Here is a 22,167-nt window from a genome sequence, read left to right as displayed (position 1 = left end):
CCTGTTCCTGGGGTTATGGGTGTAGGGCTGCTGGGGGTGGATTTAGGTCTGTGAGGAGCTAATATGGGGATTTGGGTCTGTGTGTGGCAGCTGGGGGGGAATTGGGTTTGTGTGGGGCTGTAGGGGGTGGAATTTGGGGGCTGAGAGGGTATACCCTTTGGGCCCCTGAGGGTTGGGGGGCATTTTGCATGCAAAATGCCACCCCTGGCAAGACAAGCCTCCCTCAACTGTAAGTAGTAGAGAAAAGAGCACCTACTTAGGGTGGCCATGAAATGCCCCCCCAAGTGGGAGCATGCTGAGCCTTGGTGGGGGTGGGAGGAAAGGTGGGAGAAGGGCCCCTGAGGGTTGGGGTGCATTTTGCATGCAAAATGCCACCCCTGGCAAAGGAAGATTGCCTCTTTATTTTTCCCCCATAGAAAATAATGGAGATCAGCAGCAGCAAGCACAAAATAGGAGATTAGCAGCAGCAACCTAAAGCTATGCCCTTTTATAGGCGAGGATAGGGGGACCTGGTTTGGGGGGCCATAACATGGCCCCCCAAAGTCCAATCTGTCTGAAACATGGAGGGTTGTTAGAGGGGAGTTAGAGGAAGGCCCCCACCAATTTTGGGTTGATTCAGTGGGAAAATGCCTCCCCCAGGCTTCAGAGAAGCCTGGGGAGGCTTTTTCCCATTGAAAAAGCTTTCCCGAATCGCCCCAAATCGCCCCGAATCGATTCGGGGCATGCCGATTCGGGATTCCCGAATCGATTCGGGATTCCCCGAATCACCCCGAATCAGGGTGATTCGGGATTTTTTCGGGATTCGGATTCCCGAACTGCACACCCCTAGTCTCCCCTTTCATGTCATTTTCTCTTCACAGTGGCAAAAACTGGACTGTCTGCTGAAAGCTAATTGAGGAGTTACAAACTGACCTTCCCAATGTCCAATACCTACCAAATTAGCAGAGGACGTAGTCTTCACTGTCCTCTGAAACCCCCCCCCCCAAAGTTTCAGAGAGATTGCACCCCAGGAAAGGCATGATCCATGAGTCTCCCCCTTTCATATTTTCTCTTCACAGTGGCAAAAACTGGACTATCTGCTGGAAGCTAATGGAAGAGTTACAAACTGACCTTCCTAATGTCCAATACCCACCAAATTTGCAGGGGACATACTCCTCACTGTCGTCTGAAGACCCTCCAAGTTTCAGAGAGATTGGGCCCTGGGAAAGCCAAGATCCATGGGTCCCTCCCTTTTCTGTCTTTTTTTTTCACGGTGGCGAAAACTGGACTGTCTGCTGGAAGCTACTTTGAGGGGTTACAAACTGACCTTCCCAATGTCCAATACCCACCAAAGTTGCAGGGGACATAGTCCTCACTGTCCTCTGAAGACCCCCCAAGTTTCAGAGAGATTGCACCCTGGGAAAGCCATGATCCATGGGTCCCTCCCTTTCCTGCCATTTTTTTTCCACGGTGGTGAAAACTGGACTGTCTGCTGGAAGCTACTTTGAGGGGTTACAAACTGACCTTCCGAATGTCCAATACCCACCAAAGTTGCAGGGGACATAGTCCTCACTGTCCTCTGAAGACCCCCCCAGTTTTCAGAGAGATTGCACCCTGGGAAAGCCACGATCCATGGGTCCCTCCCTTTCCTGCCATTTTCTTTTCACAGTGGGAAAAACTGGACTGTCTGCTGGAAGCTGCTTTGAGGGGTTACAAGCCAGAAGGAAAGCCAGGAATTCAGACAGAGTTCAGACAGTCCATGCTTATGTTGCCAGGGGAATTGATTGAAAGGCGCCAGACTGTCTGGCTTTATGAACGACTGACGAATGCCACAAAGAGGGCTTGGAATGAACACAGGTTTGCCGGGAACGGGGCCTCATGAACAGTTTGCTTGGGAACAGCGGATTGGGCTGTTTGTGGCTTTTTTTTTGGTTGATCTTGCTGTTTGTGCCCATCTCTAACTGAAAGTAACTCTGCTTAGGATTTCACTGCTAATGTATGAAATACAGCTCATCCAACAGCCCCAGAATTTGTAAGTTATCCTGTTATAGAATTACATTAATATAGCAGTCCTTTGTGACGTATGCAGTTTAGAATGATTTTTTCTTGTCTAGTACAAAATGAGCTCTGGAAGACAAAGCTTTAGAATTAATAAGATTTCATACTAACATTAAACACTCATTTAAACTGGCATGACATGGGCCAAGCTATTGAGGTGCACCGAGGAAAGATGCGGGAGATTGATTGGATAGTCAATCATTGTAATTTTATTTAAAACCAATGTGGGATCCTTAAATTGATCTCAGGCCACCACCCTGGTAGTGCGATGTTGGCTACTTCACCATGTGCTGTTTTCTTAACCTCAATTGTTCCTAATACTATTTTTCTTGCTGAGGAAAACATTCATAAATCCACGGTCATTCCTCAGTATAGACCTACTCTCAGGCCTATATACAAACAAGCATGAAACAACATGGTAACTACTTCAAATACATAAGCTATATAGAAGCTTCTCTACACGTGCAGAGGCACCTTTATGAGATGTCTCTGTAGTTTCAGATATTAAATGGTTTAGCAACAGGAAAATGATGTGTAGAAGGAATGTCAGTTGACTAAATCTCATGTATATTTGTGCAACTGCCTCTCTCTCTATGTTCTGCCACAGCAGCTTTGCTCATCTGCTCTGCAGTTGGGAAAAATCAACAGCTGCCCACACACATGATTTCTCGGTGGTAGCCCTCACCTTATGGAATAGTCTGTCTGTGAGGGTCAGGAAAGCTCCCACTCTTCTGGCTTTACACAAACTATGAAAAACTGATAGTTTCAGGTGGGTAGCTGTGTTGGTCTGTAGTAGAAGAGCAAGACTGGGTCCAGTAGCACCTGAGAGACCAAGTAGATTTCGAGGGTATGAGCTTTTGAGAGTCAAAGCTCCCTTCATCAGACACATAGAGCAAATTACAACATGTATTATAGCCAGCATCCTGAAAATCTAATTTGCAATAGCCCTCCCACCATCTGACTGTACTTTAAAGATTCTTACCTTTTTCCACTCCATGTGTCTGACAAAGGGAGCTTCGACTCTTGGAAGGTCACATCCTGGAAATCTAGTTGGTCTCTAAGGTGCTACTGGACCAGAATCTTGCTATGCAAAACTGAATTATTCAGGAGTGCTTTCTAAACAATACCGATACTGATATCGATACCGATACCAATAACAATAACAATAAACTGCACTTATATGCCACTCTTCTAGACAGATTAGTGCCCTGCCCAGAGCGGTGAACAAGTTAGTGTTATCATTATCCCCACAATACAGCTGGGGAGCTGGGGCTGAGAGGAGTGGTTTACCCAGGGCCACCTACTGAGCTCATGGCAGTAGTGGGGTTCGAACTAGTAGAATGCAAATTTGCAACCACTTAACCACTGTGCTACAGCAGTTCTACCCAGATTATACGGTTGTGTTATAAGATGTAGCTCATAAAGATACACTGGGAAAGACCAGTGTAGGCTTGCTAGTTCCACAGTGGAGGTAGGGGATGTCCTGCCCCCAGCCTCCCCACACCTCTCACCTAGTTGGTGAGGGGGTAAAGGTGCAGGAATGCACTGGTGCTGGTGGGCAAAATGCTCTCCTGCATGCTTAGGAGCGTCCCTGAAGCTTGCCGGGAATGATGGCATTCCCAGCATGACACAGAAGCAACAGGTCATATCAGGGGTCCAATTGACCCCAAATACTAAATTGGGGGCCGATTTTTAAAAATTGCATCCCGATTTAGTATTTGGGGGTCAATTTGATCTCCATCGCGACCTGTCACTTCCACATCATGCTGGGAACAATGTCATTCCCAGCGTGACATGGGATGCTCCAGAGCATATGCAAGGTGACTGTCCTCCCCCATGCTACTTGCCCCTCAAACCCCACTTTCACTCCCAGGGGACCTGGCAACCCTAGACCAGGGACTGTATGCTGATGCAGACGTGTGCCTACTAGGGAGTTTCCACATTGATAAACATGCCATGTAAATGAGTTATGCTTTGTTTCAGAAAGATTTCATCTCTGTGCTGGGCGTTATGCTTGTTTTTCAATTTTTTTTCTACCATATCCTATTGTATCTCTTTCATGGAATGTCCTAACTGTTCATTATTGTACTTTGCTCACCTGTCCTAGCTGTTGATTATATTGTATTTTCACTTGCACTGTGTAATCCACCTTGGATCTCAGTGAGAAAAAGTGTACTACCACTACTACTACTACTACTACTACTACTACTACTACTACTACTACTACTACTTCTAATAATAATGGGAAAAAATTCATACATATACCTTTGGATATGGAACCCATAATAGTGTATACATAATATAAGTGGAAAGGGTTTTTAAATCAGAATTTGTTATGCTTGTGACTCAGTCAAATCCATGGCATGAAATACCAGCTGTCTCTGAACAAAATTCATGTTATTAAAAATTTTTAAAAAGTAATTGGCTCTGCTGGGCATGTATAAGACCCTGACCATTCCTCAAAGGGCTCTCTATATTTTTTCTCAACTTTGAGTTGACTCATGCTTGTACACTATACAAAGCTCATGGTCAGATACAGCTTCTCTAACTCCTGGGCTTCTAATGCTGTTTCCTTTCAATGTATCGTAACAACCTTGTATACTTCAATTATTATTATATCCTATTATTAATATATATTTTATCCCCGTGTGCAAGAAGCATAAATGAACTGAGCAGATAGGTGTCATTTAGCACTCTGTGCAATAGAACATATCACTGGTTGTACGACTACAGCAAATGCCAGTCTTTAGGAATGTGCTTCCAAGATGCTATCCTAAGCATGCCATTGTAGCAAGCATGAATGATGTCATAATTAGGACTGCCAACCCCTAGGTGGGGACAGATCTACAGACTGCAGAGATCCATTCACCTGGATAAAATGGCTGCTTTGGAGAGTGGACTGAATAGCATTATATTCTACTGAGCTCCTTCCTCTTCCCAAATGCCACCATCCCCAGGCTCCACTCCCAAATCTCCAGGAACTTCCCAGTCCCAAGTTGGCTACCCTAGTAGTAAGACCTGATTTAAACATGATGGTGCTGCAGAGGCAAGAACACTGTTTAAAACAAGAATCCAAATCTTGAGTATGCGAACCTAGCTTTCAGAATTTGAAATTGTCAGGGCTTGCCGCAGCTGCCGCTGGGTGTGGCACTGGGCGGTCTGCTCCTGACATCACAGGGGGGCCAGGGACTCTGCAGGACCCTGCTCTGTGGAAGGAGGGGCGGTATACCTCACCCAGACTCCCTCTCAGTCCACTCGCTGGCCTGCTCAACCTGGCCTGCTTACCCTCTGCGTCCTCCTTCATCTCCTCCTTCCAGAACTCTCCTCCAAGCCTCCACCCTTGCATTCTACTGCTCTCACTCCACATCATCACTCCTCACTCACACCCACCACCCCAGAGCTCTTCCCAGCCACCCTTTATAGGGTTTCCTCTCTCTGCCCCGCCCTCCTTCCAGGCTTGTTCCTTCTCCTGACCGGGCCCAGCTGTGCATCCCTCCAGGTGTTTCCCTCCAACCACTAATCCCTCCTGGGCTCCTTTGCTTTGCTGGTAGGGTGGGGTTGAGTGCGAGCCATCCCCAGCTGAGGGCTCCTTGGCCTTGCTCACGAGGAGCTGCCCCAGCCAGCCTTTGTGCTATTGAGCTTGCCTGGCCTTGCTCACGAGGAGCTGCCCCAGCCAGCCTCCGTGCTATTGGGCTTGCCTGGCCTTGCTCATGAGGTGCTGCCTTAGCCAGCTTCTGCGCTGCCAGCTCAGCAATGCTGGGCGGGGCTACCCATCTCCTCCCCCAGAATGCCTGTGGCAGCCCCCCCTGGAGAGGCTTGGCTTCTAGCAACTCCTGAGCCAGGCTGCTGTCTTCTAGCCATGGTGTGGCTCTGGGCTGTAGAGGCTGCTTCCTCTCCCTGCCAGGTAAGGGCTCTGCTTGGGTTGCTGCTGCTGCTGGTCCCACATTCCCCCTGCTGTGGCCCTTTCCCTCTGGCCTGCTTAGCCCCCTTTCTTCCCCCTGGAAGGTGGGACTGGCTGGTCTTTCCCTTGCCCCCTCCACCCCTCTGAGGTTCTGGCCTTTTACCCCTTCCCCCTGGAGTAGGTAGGTTCTGGCCCTGGTTGCCGGCTTGGGGGGTGGGGTTGCTGCCACCCTTTTGTCCCCTGCTGTTCCCTCTTGTCAAGTCTGGGGGCTGGGGCTCAGACCCCGGACAGAAATCACTAGATAAAAGGCTTGCATTCCACACCAAAATAAAGCACCTTTTGTGATGCAGAAATGTTAATAAGATTTCACTTAAGCAACAAAGGGACTGATATTATTTGCATTACGTGTTAGTTTGTATCAAATTAGAAGTTAATTATTTCATAGTGCTGAATTCTGATTCAGAATGTTTAAGGGTGAGTAACTTGGTGTATAACCAATGCTACTAAAAGACATTGCTTAATTTGAATACAGTAAATATAAGATAGCATGGAATATGCAGCTGTAATCATTTACAATTATTTTTCTTTACACTGGTGTTCTTGATGGAAATAGGCAATTTGGCAATTAAAACATGGATTTTTTTGTCACTGATTTCAAGGCAAGTCAGATCACACCCATGGGTTGCTTTATTAATGAATAAATTCATGGAATGAGTACATAAACAAAATAAGTGCATGGGATTGAACTGATTTTATTGGTCATTTTATGACTAAAATTTGTTGTGTTACAATTTTTACCTATTAATCCATAATTGGGCAAGAGCTTACTGGAACTGACCCCTGCAAATGCAATATGTTTCCTGCGCTGGCACATATTTCCAAATATTCATACATTTCATGGAAGACAATTTCCCAGATAATGAGATCACCTTTTCAAGACATTGCTTCTTTTTAAATCTATGGGTCTATATTGGAACACAGAGCAGAACATTCCTTTAGGTCAGTTTCTATCCAGGGAATTCAGCACCTAATTCTCCAACTACATTAATGTGATCTGGTCGCTTTGATTAGTAAGAGCAGCCAGTTTCTAAGCCTTCTCTCCTGTAGCTTCAGTATCTAGCTTTGGCTCCTGAGTAAGGAATCTGTAATGTCTAATTCATTTTCTTTAAGATATGCTTTAAATAGGGCTACTTTTTCTTGGGATTTTTGTGCTTCCTAGACAGTAGTGTGCATTCATGTCTGAAGTACCTATCCTCAACCACTGTGAAACCACAACCCTGCCAGAGAGATGGACTGGTAGATAGATTAATGGATGTCCAAAGAGAAGGGCAAGGGACACGCTCCCCCAGTCATAAATGTACTGATCTGTATCAGATGTTCTGCAGTTTCAGTTAATAGACTTTGTCCCCCCACAGTTATGTGTGTGGAGACAGACAGACAGACTGAACAAGGGATAAAACAGAGTAAATGGAGAAATATGCTACACCAGTTTGGTGTAGTGGTTAAGAGTGCCGGGACTCTAATCTGGAGAACCAGGTTTGATTCCCCACTTCTCTGCTTGAAGCCAGCTGGATGACCTTGGGTCAGTCACAGCTCTTCCAGAGCTCGCTCAGCCTCACCTGCCTCACAGGGTGATTATTGTGGGGATGGTAATAGCATACTTTGTAAACTGCTCTGAGTGGGCATTAAGTTGTCCTGAAGGGCGGTATATAAATCAAATGTTGTTGTTGTTATGTAGACATACTGATTTCTGCCTAGATCAGAACTTTGAAGTTACCAGTATAATGTTGTTAGTATAATACACTTAGTATCGAGGTGATAGTTTTCAAAGCAATGACAAATAGAACAATTTCATAGAAAGTGAATAAAATATTCATTCCACCACTATTTTTGTACCTGCCAAAGTTGAGATTCTCTATCTACCAGCTGCAGTAGATTTTGGATTGGACTTTTGCAAGCAGAAATGAGTAATTTGCATTTTCCTATGCACTGAAATCTGCTTAAATCAGATACTGCTGGAACTTGAGTCAGTTGCAAAACTCTAAAAGTAATTTGTATGTTCACTTATTTTTTATTGGCCTTAATCTGATAAATTCACAAATGTATCAAACCACATACTCTTAACATCCTTATTTTATGTTTCATGAATATTGACGGATATCTCTTTAAACTTGCAGCAAGTAGTGGCAGCAATAAATGCAGGAGTCATACCTTTAGGAAACACGACTAATCACGTCAGTCATTGGGATCTGGGAAGTTCCTTCTTCTTTGCTGGCACTGTAATAACCACCATAGGTAGGACACAATTTATTATTATATTTTAACAGTGTATTGTCTACAGCAAATCTAATCCAAGATGTATTTCTACTTTCTAAAGCAAATTATTTTAACAATAATTTTATTTTTGTTTTGAAGTGCTGAAGGCTAGCTGTATACATAAACTTTGCTGTAGGTATACATATAAGAACATAGAAATCAAATTTATTTTACTGTGTAGGGAATAATTCAGTCTGTTTCTCTGTGTTAACAAATTATTCGAATTATTTGTGTTTTAAAGCAAAACTGAACTTCAAGCCATTGCTTTGGTTTCCTAGAAATGATATTTTTTTATACAGCTTTTATAAATTTTAAATTAGGCATCACTGGGAGTCAGTTTAGGAAATACAATTTTATGATAAACCTGACTGTCTTGGGTTTTATTAGACTTGTAGCTACATGCTATAGGAACAAGATTACCTCTAATATTTAATTTTATGCAACCTTTACTGCAGATGCTACATGGACATTTGTACTATTCCAAACTAGACATGATGCCAGCAGACCCATGTGCTAAAACCTGGATCTTCCACAATCACATAGAAAGAAGCAGGTAGGGTCCGTTTTTTACAGCAAAGGACATGCTGATGATGTGTGCCGAACTCTTCCCATCTACATCAGACCTCCTTCACAGACTGCTGTGCTAAGCACTTTTATGATCAGTGAAGGTTCAGTTCTAGAGGTGTGCTCAACTAGGAGAAAAGTGCTAGGAGAGAAGGAACATGGTCATCTCAGCTATGAGCATGGGGTCAGGTTCAATGCCTCACCAGCATGTTCCCTTTGCTATTAAATTTAAACCACCACACTTCCTGCTTTATTTGCTATTGGGGAAGATCCATGTTAGAACACATGAACTTGCTGTCATCACATTTAGTTTGGCTGATGGTTAGCATCTTATGGTCTCTTTGGGATGTGGGTCCTGACACATTGTGCTCATGTTTTTTTTTTAAATAAACCTTCTGTTTTGTACGTAGAGTGCTACTGTAATTCAAGGAAAGGAGGGAGAGCTGATCCTGTTTATGTGAATAGGATCATACTCAGGGATAGAGATGGGCACGAACAGCAATACGAACTAAAAAAAACCACAAACAGCCCAATCAGCTGTTTGCGAACAAGCTGTTCATGAGGCCCCATTCTAAACGAACAGGTGGTCGTTGCAAGCCTCGTTCGTTGCTGTTTGTCTAGCCAGACAGTCTGGCACCTGCAATCAATTCCCTTGGCAACCGGAGGCAGGGACTGCCTGAACTCTGTCTGAACTCCTGCTGTTGCCCTGGAAACCTCAATCTAAGCCCAATTTAGCTTGATAGGCAGGTCTTTCAAGTGTGGAGCTCCAAATTTGTTACAAGGAAGCAAAGAGCAGGGGGTAGGGGGGCTTCCAGCTCTGGTTTTGCAGACAGTGAGGGAGAGACAGTTGCTGTTGGCATTTTGAGAGAGAGACGGGGAGAGTGCAGTGGAGCTTGAATTTTCTTTGTCTGTGGTGGGATACGGATCTACCTCTTCCAAGGCTGCTGCCAGGCTCTGGGCCAAGCTATTATTTATTATTGGTACATTTCCTACTGCCTGCTCAGGTAGGGTTTCTGGGAGAGGTGCAGTAGGGATCTTGATGGCTGGAGGAGAGCCTGCTGGCCCCCATGAACCACGAACATGTTCGTGAACAGGTCATGTTTGTCAATGTTCGTTGTTCGTGGATGGCAATGAACAACGAACACCATGTTCATTTTTTTCCCCTGTTCATGCCCATGTCTACTCAGGGATACCTTTTTCCTACCCCACTGACTATCCATCAATGTTTGGTTCATGCCAAACTATACAAAGTACAGTTGCATTGTCAATAGCAGTTGCACCAGCGTGACATTTTGAACATTTTTCTGTTCAAGTGAAATTCCAAAAGTTATGATATTGCACCCATTTGACAGCCCACACACATGATCCAATTAACTTTTCCTTGCCGAGAGGCCACCACATTGGGCTGCAGCATAAGACTACTTTTGCCCAGAATGTTCTGGCAGATTAATTTAAATACAACCTGTGTGTTAATAGGGATGTTCTTCAAAAATAGTGTTGCTTGTAAATCTAATGTGTGGAATATTACATACACTTTTTAGAGTCATTGAAATTATATTATCATACTAACTTGTTTGCTCAGGAAACTTAAGTGCTTCATAATTTTTTCATAGTGTGGCTGTAGGCAGTTTTGGCTAAAGTTAATAAACTTGTCTGGTATATTAAAGGACCTCACAAATTTAATGATTTCTCTCTATTTTAAAGTTTAGGAACATAAAAATAGCCATGCTAGATGAGACCAGTCTATCTAGTCCGGCATCCTGTTTCCAGTGGTCACCAGTAAGATGCCACAGGGGAGCCCACAAGCAGTTCCTGCAAACAACTGTCCTCCCCTACTGACTGCTCCTCAAAATCTGCCAAAGATCCCATGGCTAATATCTTCCATGAATCTATCTAGCCCCCTTTTAAATCTGTCTAAGCCAGTGGCCATCACATGGCACTGAGCTCCAGAAGTCAACTACCCGTTGTGTGAAGTATCAGTTTGTTTTGTCTGTCTTGAATCAACTCCCAATCAGTTTCATAGAGAGAAACCTTGAATTGTAGTATTATGGGAGAGGGAGAAAAATGTCTCTTTATCTATTTTCTCTAGAAGCATCATTTTCTAGACCTCGCTGATGTCACCCAGCAGTCACCATTTTCTGATTTAGGTAAATACAGCACAATAAATGAGGCTTTCCCCCCAACAAGAGACTTTATGGCAGTCCAGAGAGCTTCTGTAGCATAGTGGTTAAGCGACTGGGTTCCCAATCAGCACTCTGCTAGTTTGACCCCCACTACTGCCATGAACTCTGCTGGTGGCCTTGGCAAAGTCTCTCCTTTCAGCCCCAGCCTTCTTGCTGTATGGTGGGGATAATAATAATACTGGCTTTGTCTACTCTGATCTAATCTGTCCAGAAGGATGGTATATAAGCACACTGTTATTATTATTTTTATTATTATTACAGCAAGGATCACATGCTTAGCTTTCTGAAGAACTTTATTATAAACTAAGATTGAAAATGCCCCCATAATTCAGTTCCTAAACTAGAAGAAATATGATTCTATTGAAGCAAGAGGGAATTTTCATGATACTGTTGTATTGCAGCATGGTTTCCCTCATCAGAAGATGTGATAGCTTTGATATCTTTTGTTGTGCCCTACAGTTTGTGATATTCCAACAAGGCTACTGTTGGTGAAGAAGATCATGTATCAGTCTGGTTGACATTCTTTCTTTTTCTTTTTTAGTAACAGGAACACTGTTGCTCCTGAGAGTACTCAGATGATGATTTCAGTGGCTTTAACATTATACATGGGGCAACCACTGTACTTTTAACATAACTAAGAAATCTCCTTACAGGAACAAAAATCCAGCTGTTCATTTATTTGCACTTCATAAAATAAGACAGGAAAAAAAATTGGAGTCTGTTCATATTTGGAGTACTATTTGTACCCCATCTTAAAAATAAATACCACTAAACTGCCAAAGAAAGTAAAGAACAAAGCAACTAATGCAAATTAGGCACTCAGAGCTTTTTAGATCAGAAAACAAAAGGTGATAAAGTTTATGTAAATAATAGTTTCAACAATTCTTTGGCCACAATGTGTGTGTGGACAAATGTAATGGATGAGCTTGGTGATCACTGATATTGTAGACAGCCATTCCAGTTTTGGGGAGAGAAGAGATGCTGCTTCAGTCAGAAAGCACCCGGCGCGGAACTTACCTGCGCCGGCGTTTGCAGAGCTCGCCGGCAGGGAAAAAGGGGCTGGACGGCATCTCGGCCGGCCCTGCCCGGACGCACAGCTCCCGATGCAGGCTGGGCAATGTAGTTTTAAAGAAGGCAGCCAGCCAATCAGGGCAGAGGGCCGGGCAGGGGAACCAATCAGAAAAGGGAGGTATCTGACCTGAGAAGGGAAGTTTTCCCTCAGGTCCTCCCAAAAAGTATATCTGCTCGGGCCGGCCGGTTGCAGTTCAGTCGGCCTCGGAACAGCGATCCCCACCCACCCTCCGCTTGATTCAGATCTTTGGGAAGCGTTACCTCGGGATTTAGTTAGTTAGACATTGATGTTAGCGTAGACTGGTTAAATGTATACCTTGGACTGTTTTGTTCATTGAAATGAATGAGGTTCACATTTTGTCAAGTTATTTTGTCACAACTTATGTTCGCGGTTTGGGCGTGGAGCACCGATTCCGTCGGGGAAAGACAGGGCCGGCTGGCACTGTTTCCCCATAGATGGGGAAACCATAGATGATCCCCATAAGGGATCTTGGACCAGGCTTGGCAGTGGTAAGCCCAGCTCGGGAGGCTGACAGAGCAGGCCTGTGTCCAGGTGACGGGGGAGCCACGCAGAGGCCACCGCCCAGTGTGACTCCCTTAACCGTCATTCCGGGTTTTCCCCCTGCAGCAGGCATGCTAGAGGGGTGAGGTGTCATCGGTGGGCAGGCGGGCCAGCCGATGCTGGGATCCGTGCCCCTACGCAGCCATAGCTCCTTAATCCGGTAACCAATAAAGTTGTGGCCAATTTTCTCCAAAACAAGCGTCAGCGTGGTTTTTATTTCTGCCCTGTACATCCCTGCCTTTTAGGCTGGCAATGCAATCATAGCTGGCTATATCCATGATTGCCCCAGTCATATGCTATGTTTCCTTATGTAATTTTCTTCCCCTCACACATACTCATACTAAAATTTGGAGAACTTCAATGAAATCAATTGACAGCTGATTAAAAACGGTTTAATTGAGCTGTCTTCATGTTCTGCAGGTGTTTTGTTTATGGCATAGAATAATATTTAAGATAGATCCCAACCCTGTTCAAAGAGGAAAAAAATCTGTGCAAGGTTCAAAGATGTTTAGCGTTGTTCTACTCATACAGAACAATGCTGTGCAAAACTGCTTGTTTTTCTGAAACTAAAAAATTTGCAAGCAGCTGTTGGCATTCTGGAAAGGTATGCCATGCTTGATGACAGGTCGAAGCTAGCACTTAACAGATAAAAGTAAATCCTTGTAGATTCCCATTTGTGATTAGAGACCTGGTCTCTGAGTTCAAACGGACTTTTATTGTAAAGAATGTTTCTTTCTCCCATCTATTTCCCCTGCGGGCACAAGCATTTCTTTTGAGGTCAGAACATTTTCTATCTTGTTATGTAGTTTATTGATTCAGCTGAACAATGGAGATTGCACTATTAACTCCATCCTTGCTGGCAGAATTTTACGATAAGCATATGGATTACATTCAGAGTGAGAATTTTGTCTTACATTACAGATTTTCAGTTGTGGCATTATTCTAGTATCTGTAACCAACACTGCTTGTTCTGGCCCTAAACTCTCCAGATCTAAATTTCATATCAAGATGGGTAGCTGTGTTAGTCTGTAGCTGTAGAAAAAAGCAAGAGTCCAGTAGCACCCTATGAGACTAACGAAATTTGTGGTAGGATACGAGCTTTCATGAGTCACAGCTCACTACTTCAGATAGATTTCATATGTAAGCAAAATCATGTCATTGATGGCTGAAGGTGCCAGTACAGGCAGCTACACTGATAGCAATATTAATAGGACTGATGGTAATCATGTTGGCAGCAGCAGCAGCTATTCAGAGCAATTCTCTGATCTTGGCTACATGGGAGGTTGCTTACATTAGTATAATTTCAGTGTATAGTAGTTAGTATCCTATGTGCTTCTAATAGCAAAATTTAAAGAAATGCTACTATCACTTTAAAACATAGGGACTGTACACTGCCTTGAGCTCCTTGGGGAAGAGTGTGATAAAAATGTACTACATTGGCAGATATTTATGTATTTGATCTTATAAATAAAATAAACCCAGCGTCTAATTAATCACTGTGCTTAGGATGGAAAGAAATTGGTTCACAGTCATACTGTGATAGCTTGAAAAGTTTGCTGCTGGACCCTGTGATGTGACTTAAATGTTTGAGCTATCTGGGTACATTTTCCTAAATGAACTTGCACACGCATCTAGGACATTCCTGGTCTTTGTTTTTGTAAAGTCAAGTCTAGGTGACAACTGATTATTCCAAATGGTTTGTGTATATAACACTCCATATCATTGGAGAATACATCACTTTTAAATTCGATAGTTTCAGATGAGTAGCCGTATTGGTTTGTAGTAGAAGAGCAAGATTCGGGTCCAGTAGCACCTTAGTGACCAAATAGATTTCGAGGGTATGAGTATCTTTATTTGCATAATATATCTTTAAAGAAACTAATTATCTGGATATGGTCAGTTCACTATCTGTCATATTGCAATGTCATATTTGTTGATTCTCAGATTCTACTCTAGTGGTTGCACAAGCCTTCCATAAAGGTGTTGTTATTGATTGCCTTTTGCATTTGGAAATCTGGCAGTATTTATCGCAAGATGGAAGTTATTAACTACCAGTGACTTTTACACATCTGTTCTGTAACATTTATACTAGGCATTTAAAAATAATAGTTTGTCCCTTAATCTTAGTTGTAATCATATCATGCTCTAGCCTGGAATATTAGAATAAAAGATTATATCTGAGAGACAAAATGATCTCTACAAAGAGTAAATAAAGCCTTATGGTAACATTACATAAAGTCCAACAGGGTGAATATCTATGTCTGCATCTATATCTGTCTAGAGTAGAGATGGGCACAAACTGGAAAAAATCCAAATTTTGTAGTTCATGGTTTGTTGCATTTAATGAACCATGAACTTGCATGAACTTGCCCCGATTCACGAACTGGTTCATTTGGTTCATGAAAACGTCACTTCCGGGGAAGCAGAAAGTCTGCAGAATAGTGGTGTGCACTTCAGGTTTTCCCCTTTAAAACACCCCTGCTTTTCAGGTGATGGGAGGGGGATTCCCCATCAGCTGAAAAAAACAGCTGTTGTTTGAAAGCAGCAACACTTTTCTTGGATAGCAAGCCCACTGCTTTTTTCAGCTGAGTGGAGGGGCATCCCCCTCCTATCAGCTGAGGTCCTTTTCGCACTGAGACTATAAAGCATTTCAGTATCTGTTCTGCTTCCCATGTTTGCAGAGCTAGTTTGGTGTAGTGGTTAAGAGTGTGAGACTCTAATCTGGAGAAGCGGATTTGATTCCCCACTCCTCTACTTGAAGCCAGCTGGGTGACCTTGGGTCAGTCGCAGCTCTCTGGAGCTCTTTCAGCCCCACCCACTTCACAGGGTGATTGTTGTGTGGATAATAATGACATACTTTGTAAATCTCTCAGAGTGGGTATTAAGTTGTCCTGAAGGGCGGTATATAAATCAAATGTTGTTTTTTTTTTTTTTTATAAATTTTTTTATTTTCATAACTACAAAACACTACACCAGACTATCACAAGGAAAGGGGAGAGGGAAGGGACAAATGGGGGTGGAAAAAGAAAAAGGGGGGGGGGGAATGAACTACAAACACTAAACACTACACTTCAATGTTTCCCTTCATACTGTCATAATACAAAAATAGCTCCATAGAATAATGATGGAGTGGTTAATCATACAGAGAATAAACATTTCAAATTCTGATTAAACTTTCCTCCCCCTTCTAGGTCCCGGACGCAATTCTCTCTGTGCAACCGCTGTTGCGGTGCTCTCCTCCTCCTCCTCCCCCCCCTCCGGCTCCTCCTTTTCTTCGTTCTTGGTGCAGCAGAGTTCTGGGTTTTTATTCTCAAAATCCTTTAGTTGATCTTCTGATAATATCTTATAGGCCTGATCTTTATATCTGAACCATATTCCTTCCGGGAATAACCATTTGTACTTTATTCCATGGTCCCTCAGAAGAGCTGCAAACTTTTTATATTTAAAACGCCGTTTCCGGACTAGAAATGGAACGTCCTTCACGATCTTGACTTTCAAACCCATAAAGTCCAAATCCGCATTGTATGAGTTATATAGGATGGTGTCCCGAATCTTTTTAGATGAAAAGTCAATAATGATCTCACGAGGCAACTGTCGCTTTGTTGCATATTTTGAAGAAGCCCGACGGACCTCCAAAATGGCGCTTTTAACCTCTTCTTTAGTCGTCCTCGCGGGTGTCGCCAGTAGTTCCGAGACCAAATCCCACAAATCCTCATTTTCCTCCTCTTTCACGTTTTGGAGACGCAAAATTGTCTGCGTTCGTTCCACCTGTAGCCCGATCAGCTGGTTCTCCACCAACTTCAGCTCCTTTTTTGTAGCCTTCACAAGTGACGCACTTTCCAGAGCAGACTTTTCTGCCCCCCCCCGCTGCTGCCTTAATGGTTTTCACCTCGCTTTCAATTAAGCCCACCCTTTGATCAGTTTCATTCAGCTTGTCAACAAAGGGTTTTATGGCTTCCACCACCGCCCTGCGCACCAACTCTTCGAGCGACTCCCCCTTCAAAGTAGCCGAGATTGACTTACCGAGAGCGGGACTTTGCTTCCTTGCTGCCATTTTGGGGGGGGGGGCGCCAACAAAATTCTGGAACTCAACGAAGGGGAAGAGCGAGTCTTCTTCAGATCAACCTCTCCTTCACAAACGCTTGTAAAACAGAAGGGATTCGCTTGTTTACAGGCTTCCGCCTGTTTCTTTTACTTGCCGTTTCTCGTTGCCCAGCGGCACTCGAGGCGCCGCGCACATCTGCCGGCCTCCATAGGGACAAACGGGCAATTCCCCCCCCGCATTGATTTCGGGGAGTTCTTCCCGCCGCGTCCCGGACCCTGGCTCCCTCCCTGGGAGTCCTGGGGGCTAATCCTTGCGGATCAGCCGCCCGGTCAGGGTGCCCGGTCGTTTCCTCCCGGACCAGCCGAGAGGAGCGTCCGGCATGGCTGAGAAAACGAAACCGAATCAATCAAATGTTGTTTTTGTTGTTGTTGTTGTTATATTAGGAGTTTGCTTATTTCCTGTTGGCTTTAAAAGCCAGGAAAGGGTTAAATGGCTGCTTTTCCCTTCCTTCTTTGACACTCTCTTTTTTTTCAAAGGCAAGAATGGGTTGTAACATTATAACATAGCAACATTGTGCCATTGTAACGTTACTGCACATTCCTCCTGGCTTTAAAAGCCAGGAAAGGATTAAATGGCTGCTTTCCCCTCCCTCTCAGGCATGTTTTCAGGCTTTGCCAAAGAGGAAAAAAACCCAAGCATTTTGCACAGCCCTTTGGAAACAAAGTGACAGGGAAGCTGCCTGGAGGGAATGAAGCAGCAGCATTTTAACCCTTTCCTGGCTTGGCTTTTAAAAAAATGAGAGTGGAACAAGCACAAAAAGTACACGTTTCCCCCCAGAATTCCACCACCAATTGCCTCTCCAGTGGGCAGGGGACAGCCCAATCTGCAAATACAGGGAGGATGGGTTCCAACATTGCAACATTGTGCTGAAAGTTTTTTAAAAAATATGATATGGATTGCAAATGAGGCCGCTTTTTTCAGCTGAGAGGAGGGGGAGGAGGGACCTGCAATAAAAGTGTTGCTGCTTTCAAATGCTCACTGCTTTTTTCAGCTGATGGGGGATTCCATCAACTGAAAAGCAACTGGGTGCACACCTCTACTGCAGAAATCCCTTCCCTGGTTGCCTAGGAAACTGATTGATCAGCGCCAGGCTGACTGCAGTGACGAATCAAAAAATGAACCAAACTAACCAGCCTAAAGTTCATTGCAGTTCGTCAGAAATGGGCTCTGATGAACCGCCGGTTTGCAAACCACGAACCACCGCAGTTCATGACCAACTTTGGTTCGTATTTTGGTTTGTGCCCATCTCTAGTCTAGAGCATTCTTATTATTTCTTATGGGTGTGGGTATCCTCTGCCCTGCCTCTTAAGAAGGCAAGAGAAAAAAAGGATGAAAGGATGACCTTCTGACTTCTGGGAGAGTATTCTGTAAGTTGGAGGCTACCACAGAAAAATCCTGCAACCAGGCTGAGACATATCTCATTTGCCAATGTGAGGGAAATATTTAACAATAAGTTTTGGGAGATGCATAATAGCTACCTACTATTTTTTGTCTCCATCATCTCAGAAGTATCCTGCCTCAAAACATGGGAAATTCCCTTAGCTCAACTATCTAGAAGAGACATCTGAATTCCATGGGCTAATTCTGCATTCCTGCCAGTGGTATTGATTATTTATGTGGCATGATGAATTAAGTATGCTCAGGGCAGTACAAGTTTTGTTTAACTATAAAGTCGAGTGGCTGCTCTAATAAGAACTGCTGTGTTTTTGCATTCTGCATATTATTTCCTGGAAAAGGTCTTGTGCTCAGTAACAGTACCTGACCTTTGACTAAGTCATGCTTTTTTCCATCTTGCAGCCCTGTGTTCTTTGATGTGTTGAGCATGACTCTGTAAGCTTAGTTAAGTGGCTGGGCTCCAAACCAGCACGCTGCTGGTTTGACTCCCATTACTGCCATGAAATTTGCAAATGGCCTTGGGTAAGCCACTTCTCTCAGCCCCAGCTACCTAACTGTATTGTGGGATAATAACAACACTGTTAATTGCTATAGCACTAATCTGTCCAGAAGAGCAGTATATAAGCACACAGTTATTATTATTATAGTTCAGTTTATTATGCTTAAAGTATCATTGAAAACATACCTATTCCAATTAATTTCTTCTATAGTACAGATACAAACTCATTCTCTTTGTGTTAAAATTTTCTTTATTTAAACGATAAACTACACACCACAACACAATAAACAACAAACATAGAGAACAAGAAAAAACACACGATTCTAAACATAACACACTAACAATACTTATATCTATAAAATTAAAAGAAAAAAGAAAACAAAAACCCCTAAATTACACTACAAGTTGAGTTCCAATTTTCTCCGTAACAAGTATATATAATTTCTAGAGTCTAAGTTAGTCACAAACCCCCTCTTTTTTCTATTGTTCCTGTTTCTTAATCCATAAATCCAGATGCATCAAATCCTTGTTATCCATTTCATGCAAAAAGTCTATTAATGGTTTCCATTCAGTCAAGAAGTTAGCTAATGTCCTTTCTCTAATTAATGCGGTAAGTTTTGCCATTAACGCAAACTCCATAACTTTTGTCAACCATTCCTCCACTGTAGGCAATGTTGTAGTTTTCCACTTTTGTGCATAAAGTACTCTTGCTGCTGTAATAAAGTATGATTGGCATGGCCGTCTTTCCGAAGCCATCGACGCTATTGCCCCCTGCCGTCCTCTCCGAGCCCGCAAACGGGTAGCTCCTTGGTTTACCGAGGAGCTTCGCCAGATGAAGCGGTCTCTGAGACGACTAGAGCGAGTGTGGAGGCGGGGGCGCGACGAAGAGGCAAGAACATCTTATAGGACGTTTATGAAAGCCTATGAGGTGGCAGTGAAAGCAGCAAAGAGGGATTTCTTTGCTGCTTCCATTGCATCCGCTAGCTCACGCCCGGCTCAATTATTTCAAACAGTTCGGTCCTTGGTCTCCCTCTCTCAGGGAGACCACCAAATTCTTAATTCAACTATTGGCTGTGAGGCTTTTGCGAGCTATTTTGCGGGTAAAATCTTGTCCCTTCGCCGTGGCCTGCCACCCACTGTTGATACAGTAAGGGAACTGGAGACCCCTTGGCTGACTTCTGGGTCCGTATTAGACCATTTCAGCCTGCTCTCTCAGGACGATGTTGACAGGATCCTGCAGGGGATGAGGCCAACCACCTGTCCTCTGGACCCCTGCCCATCCTGGCTGGTGAAGGCCAGCTCGGAGGGGCTACGGGACCATCTGGAGGCCATTGTTAACATCTCCCTGAACTCTGGGGTTTTTCCAGGAGTGTTAAAGGAGGCGGTAGTGCGGCCCCTCCTGAAAAAACCATCTTTGGACCCCACCGACCCGTCCAGTTACCGCCCAGTGTCGAACCTCCCATTCCTGGGCAAGGTGATTGAGCGGGCGGTGGCGGTACAACTGCAGGAATTCCTGAATGATGCTCTAGTCCTGGACCCATTCCAGTCTGGCTTCCATCCTGGCCATGGGACGGAGACAGCCTTGGTTGCCCTCACAGACGACCTTCGCAGGCATCTGATCGAGGCGGGTCAGCGCTGCTTGTGTTACTTGATCTCACAGCAGCGTTTGACACGGTTGACTATGATTTGTTGGCCAGCCACCTTGCCGACGTGGGGATTAGGGGGACAGCCTTACAGTGGCTGGTCTCCTTTCTCCAGGGTCGGGGACAGAGGGTGGCACTCAGGGGAGATCTATCGCCCCGTCACCCTTTGGTGTGCGGGGTTCCCCAAGGGGCGATACTCTCCCCGATGTTATTTAACATCTATATGCACCCCCTCACCCAGTTGGTGCGGAGGTTTGGGCTGGGTTGTCATCAATACGCGGATGACACCCAACTTTTTCTGTTGATGGACGGCCGGCCAGACACGGCCCCAGACAATCTGGCCAGAGCTCTGGAGGCTGTGACGGCATGGTTGAAACAGAGCAGGCTGAAATTGAACCCAGTGAAGATGGAGGTCCTGCAGCTGGGACGGGGGCTGCCAGATGTTGGGATCCAGCTCCCTGCCCTGGATGGGACACCACTGGCAACTTTGCCAGTGGTAAAGAGTCTGGGTGTGTTCCTGGATGCCTCCCTATCGATGGAGGCCCAGGTCACGGCGGTTGCCAAGTCTGCATTTTTCCATCTTCGTCAGATCAGGCAACTTGCCCCCTACCTGACGCCCCAGGACCTGGCTACAGTGATCCATGCAACGGTCACCTCCAGGCTAAATTACTGTAACTCACTCTACGCTGGGCTACCCCTGGGCCTGATCCGGAAACTACAACTGGTCCAGAATGCGGCGGCACGGGTCCTGACTGGTATACCTTACCAGTCACACATCACACCTGTCCTGCGCCAGCTGCACTGGCTTCCAGTTGAATTCCGAATCAGGTTCAAAGTGTTGGTTCTTACCTTTAAAGCCCTGAGTGGGTTGGGACCGGCATATCTTCGGGACCGCCTCTCCCTGTACGTTCCCCGGAGATCGCTCCGATCAGCGAATAAATATTTACTTGTGGTCCCCGGCCCTAAGGAAGCTCACCTCGCTTCAACCAGGGCCAGGGCTTTTTCAGTCCTGGCCCCAGCCTGGTGGAACGCTCTGTCAATGGAAACCCGGGCCCAGCGGGACATATTATCGTTCCGCCGGGCCTGTAAGACAGAGCTGTTCCGCCAGGCGTTTGGTGATTGAAGGGGGCGGTGCCATGTCAGCCTCCCACCTTTGGGGTGGGGAAGGTTCTCCCCACCACTGCACCTTGTTAATTTGTTTTATTATTTGTATATTGATTTTAGTTTTTGTTTTTATCAATTTTAACTGTTCACCGCCCAGAGCCCCTGGGATGGGCGGTATATAAATTGAATAAATAAATAAATAAATAAATAAATAAAAGTATACAAACAGTGTTCTAAAACTTTTTTCCAACTGGCTGTCCATTATTCCCAAACTCATTCTCAATTTGTTTTCATTTGTTGTTTCATCAGCCGACGATATATAGGCTGAGATACTGTTTGCTGAAAGCACCAGATGTTTGTTCAAAGGGTTGGCCCATGGTATTTTGGTACCCAAAGAAGGAAATCAAAATAAAGTTTATACCTAGACTATAAAATTATGAGTAAATTAAATAACTGCCAGTGTGCTGTCCTTAAACAATACTGAAGTGACTACCTTAATCTTCTTCAGGATAGAAATTTCGCTGGCTATGCTGATATAACTTCCTCAGTAGGGTTGCTAGTACCCTGATGGGGGCTGGAGATCCCCTGCTCCTGGCCTCTGCCCCTCCCCCAGTCACCTGGCCAGGAGGGTCTAAAGGCATGGGAACGGTCCTTGAGGTGCGCTCCCAGCACAGCACAATGATGTCCCTTCCAGGAGCGACATCATCATGCAGGCTGAAAGAGTGTCCAGTGCTTCATGCAAGGCTGATTTGGGCTCCAAGCCGGTTGATTCTTTAAGAATAGGCCC

General features: G+C 44.6%; 1 protein-coding gene across 1 annotated transcript in view; it reads left to right on the top strand.

The window, feature by feature from the left end:
• The window catches only part of KCNK2 (potassium two pore domain channel subfamily K member 2), a 146,180-nt gene that overhangs the window by 18,051 nt on the left and 105,962 nt on the right, over nucleotides 1–22,167 (top strand). Inside the window, exon 3 of the mRNA XM_054981405.1 lies at nucleotides 8,116–8,233. Coding sequence (XP_054837380.1) covers nucleotides 8,116–8,233 — 118 coding nt within the window. The remainder of the gene's footprint in view (nucleotides 1–8,115; nucleotides 8,234–22,167) is intronic.

The sequence above is a fragment of the Eublepharis macularius genome, chromosome 1 (assembly GCF_028583425.1).
Source record: "Eublepharis macularius isolate TG4126 chromosome 1, MPM_Emac_v1.0, whole genome shotgun sequence".
Taxonomy (NCBI): domain Eukaryota; kingdom Metazoa; phylum Chordata; class Lepidosauria; order Squamata; family Eublepharidae; genus Eublepharis; species Eublepharis macularius.
The sequence above is the reverse complement of the archived record's forward strand: the minus strand, read 5'-3'. Positions and strand labels throughout refer to the sequence as shown.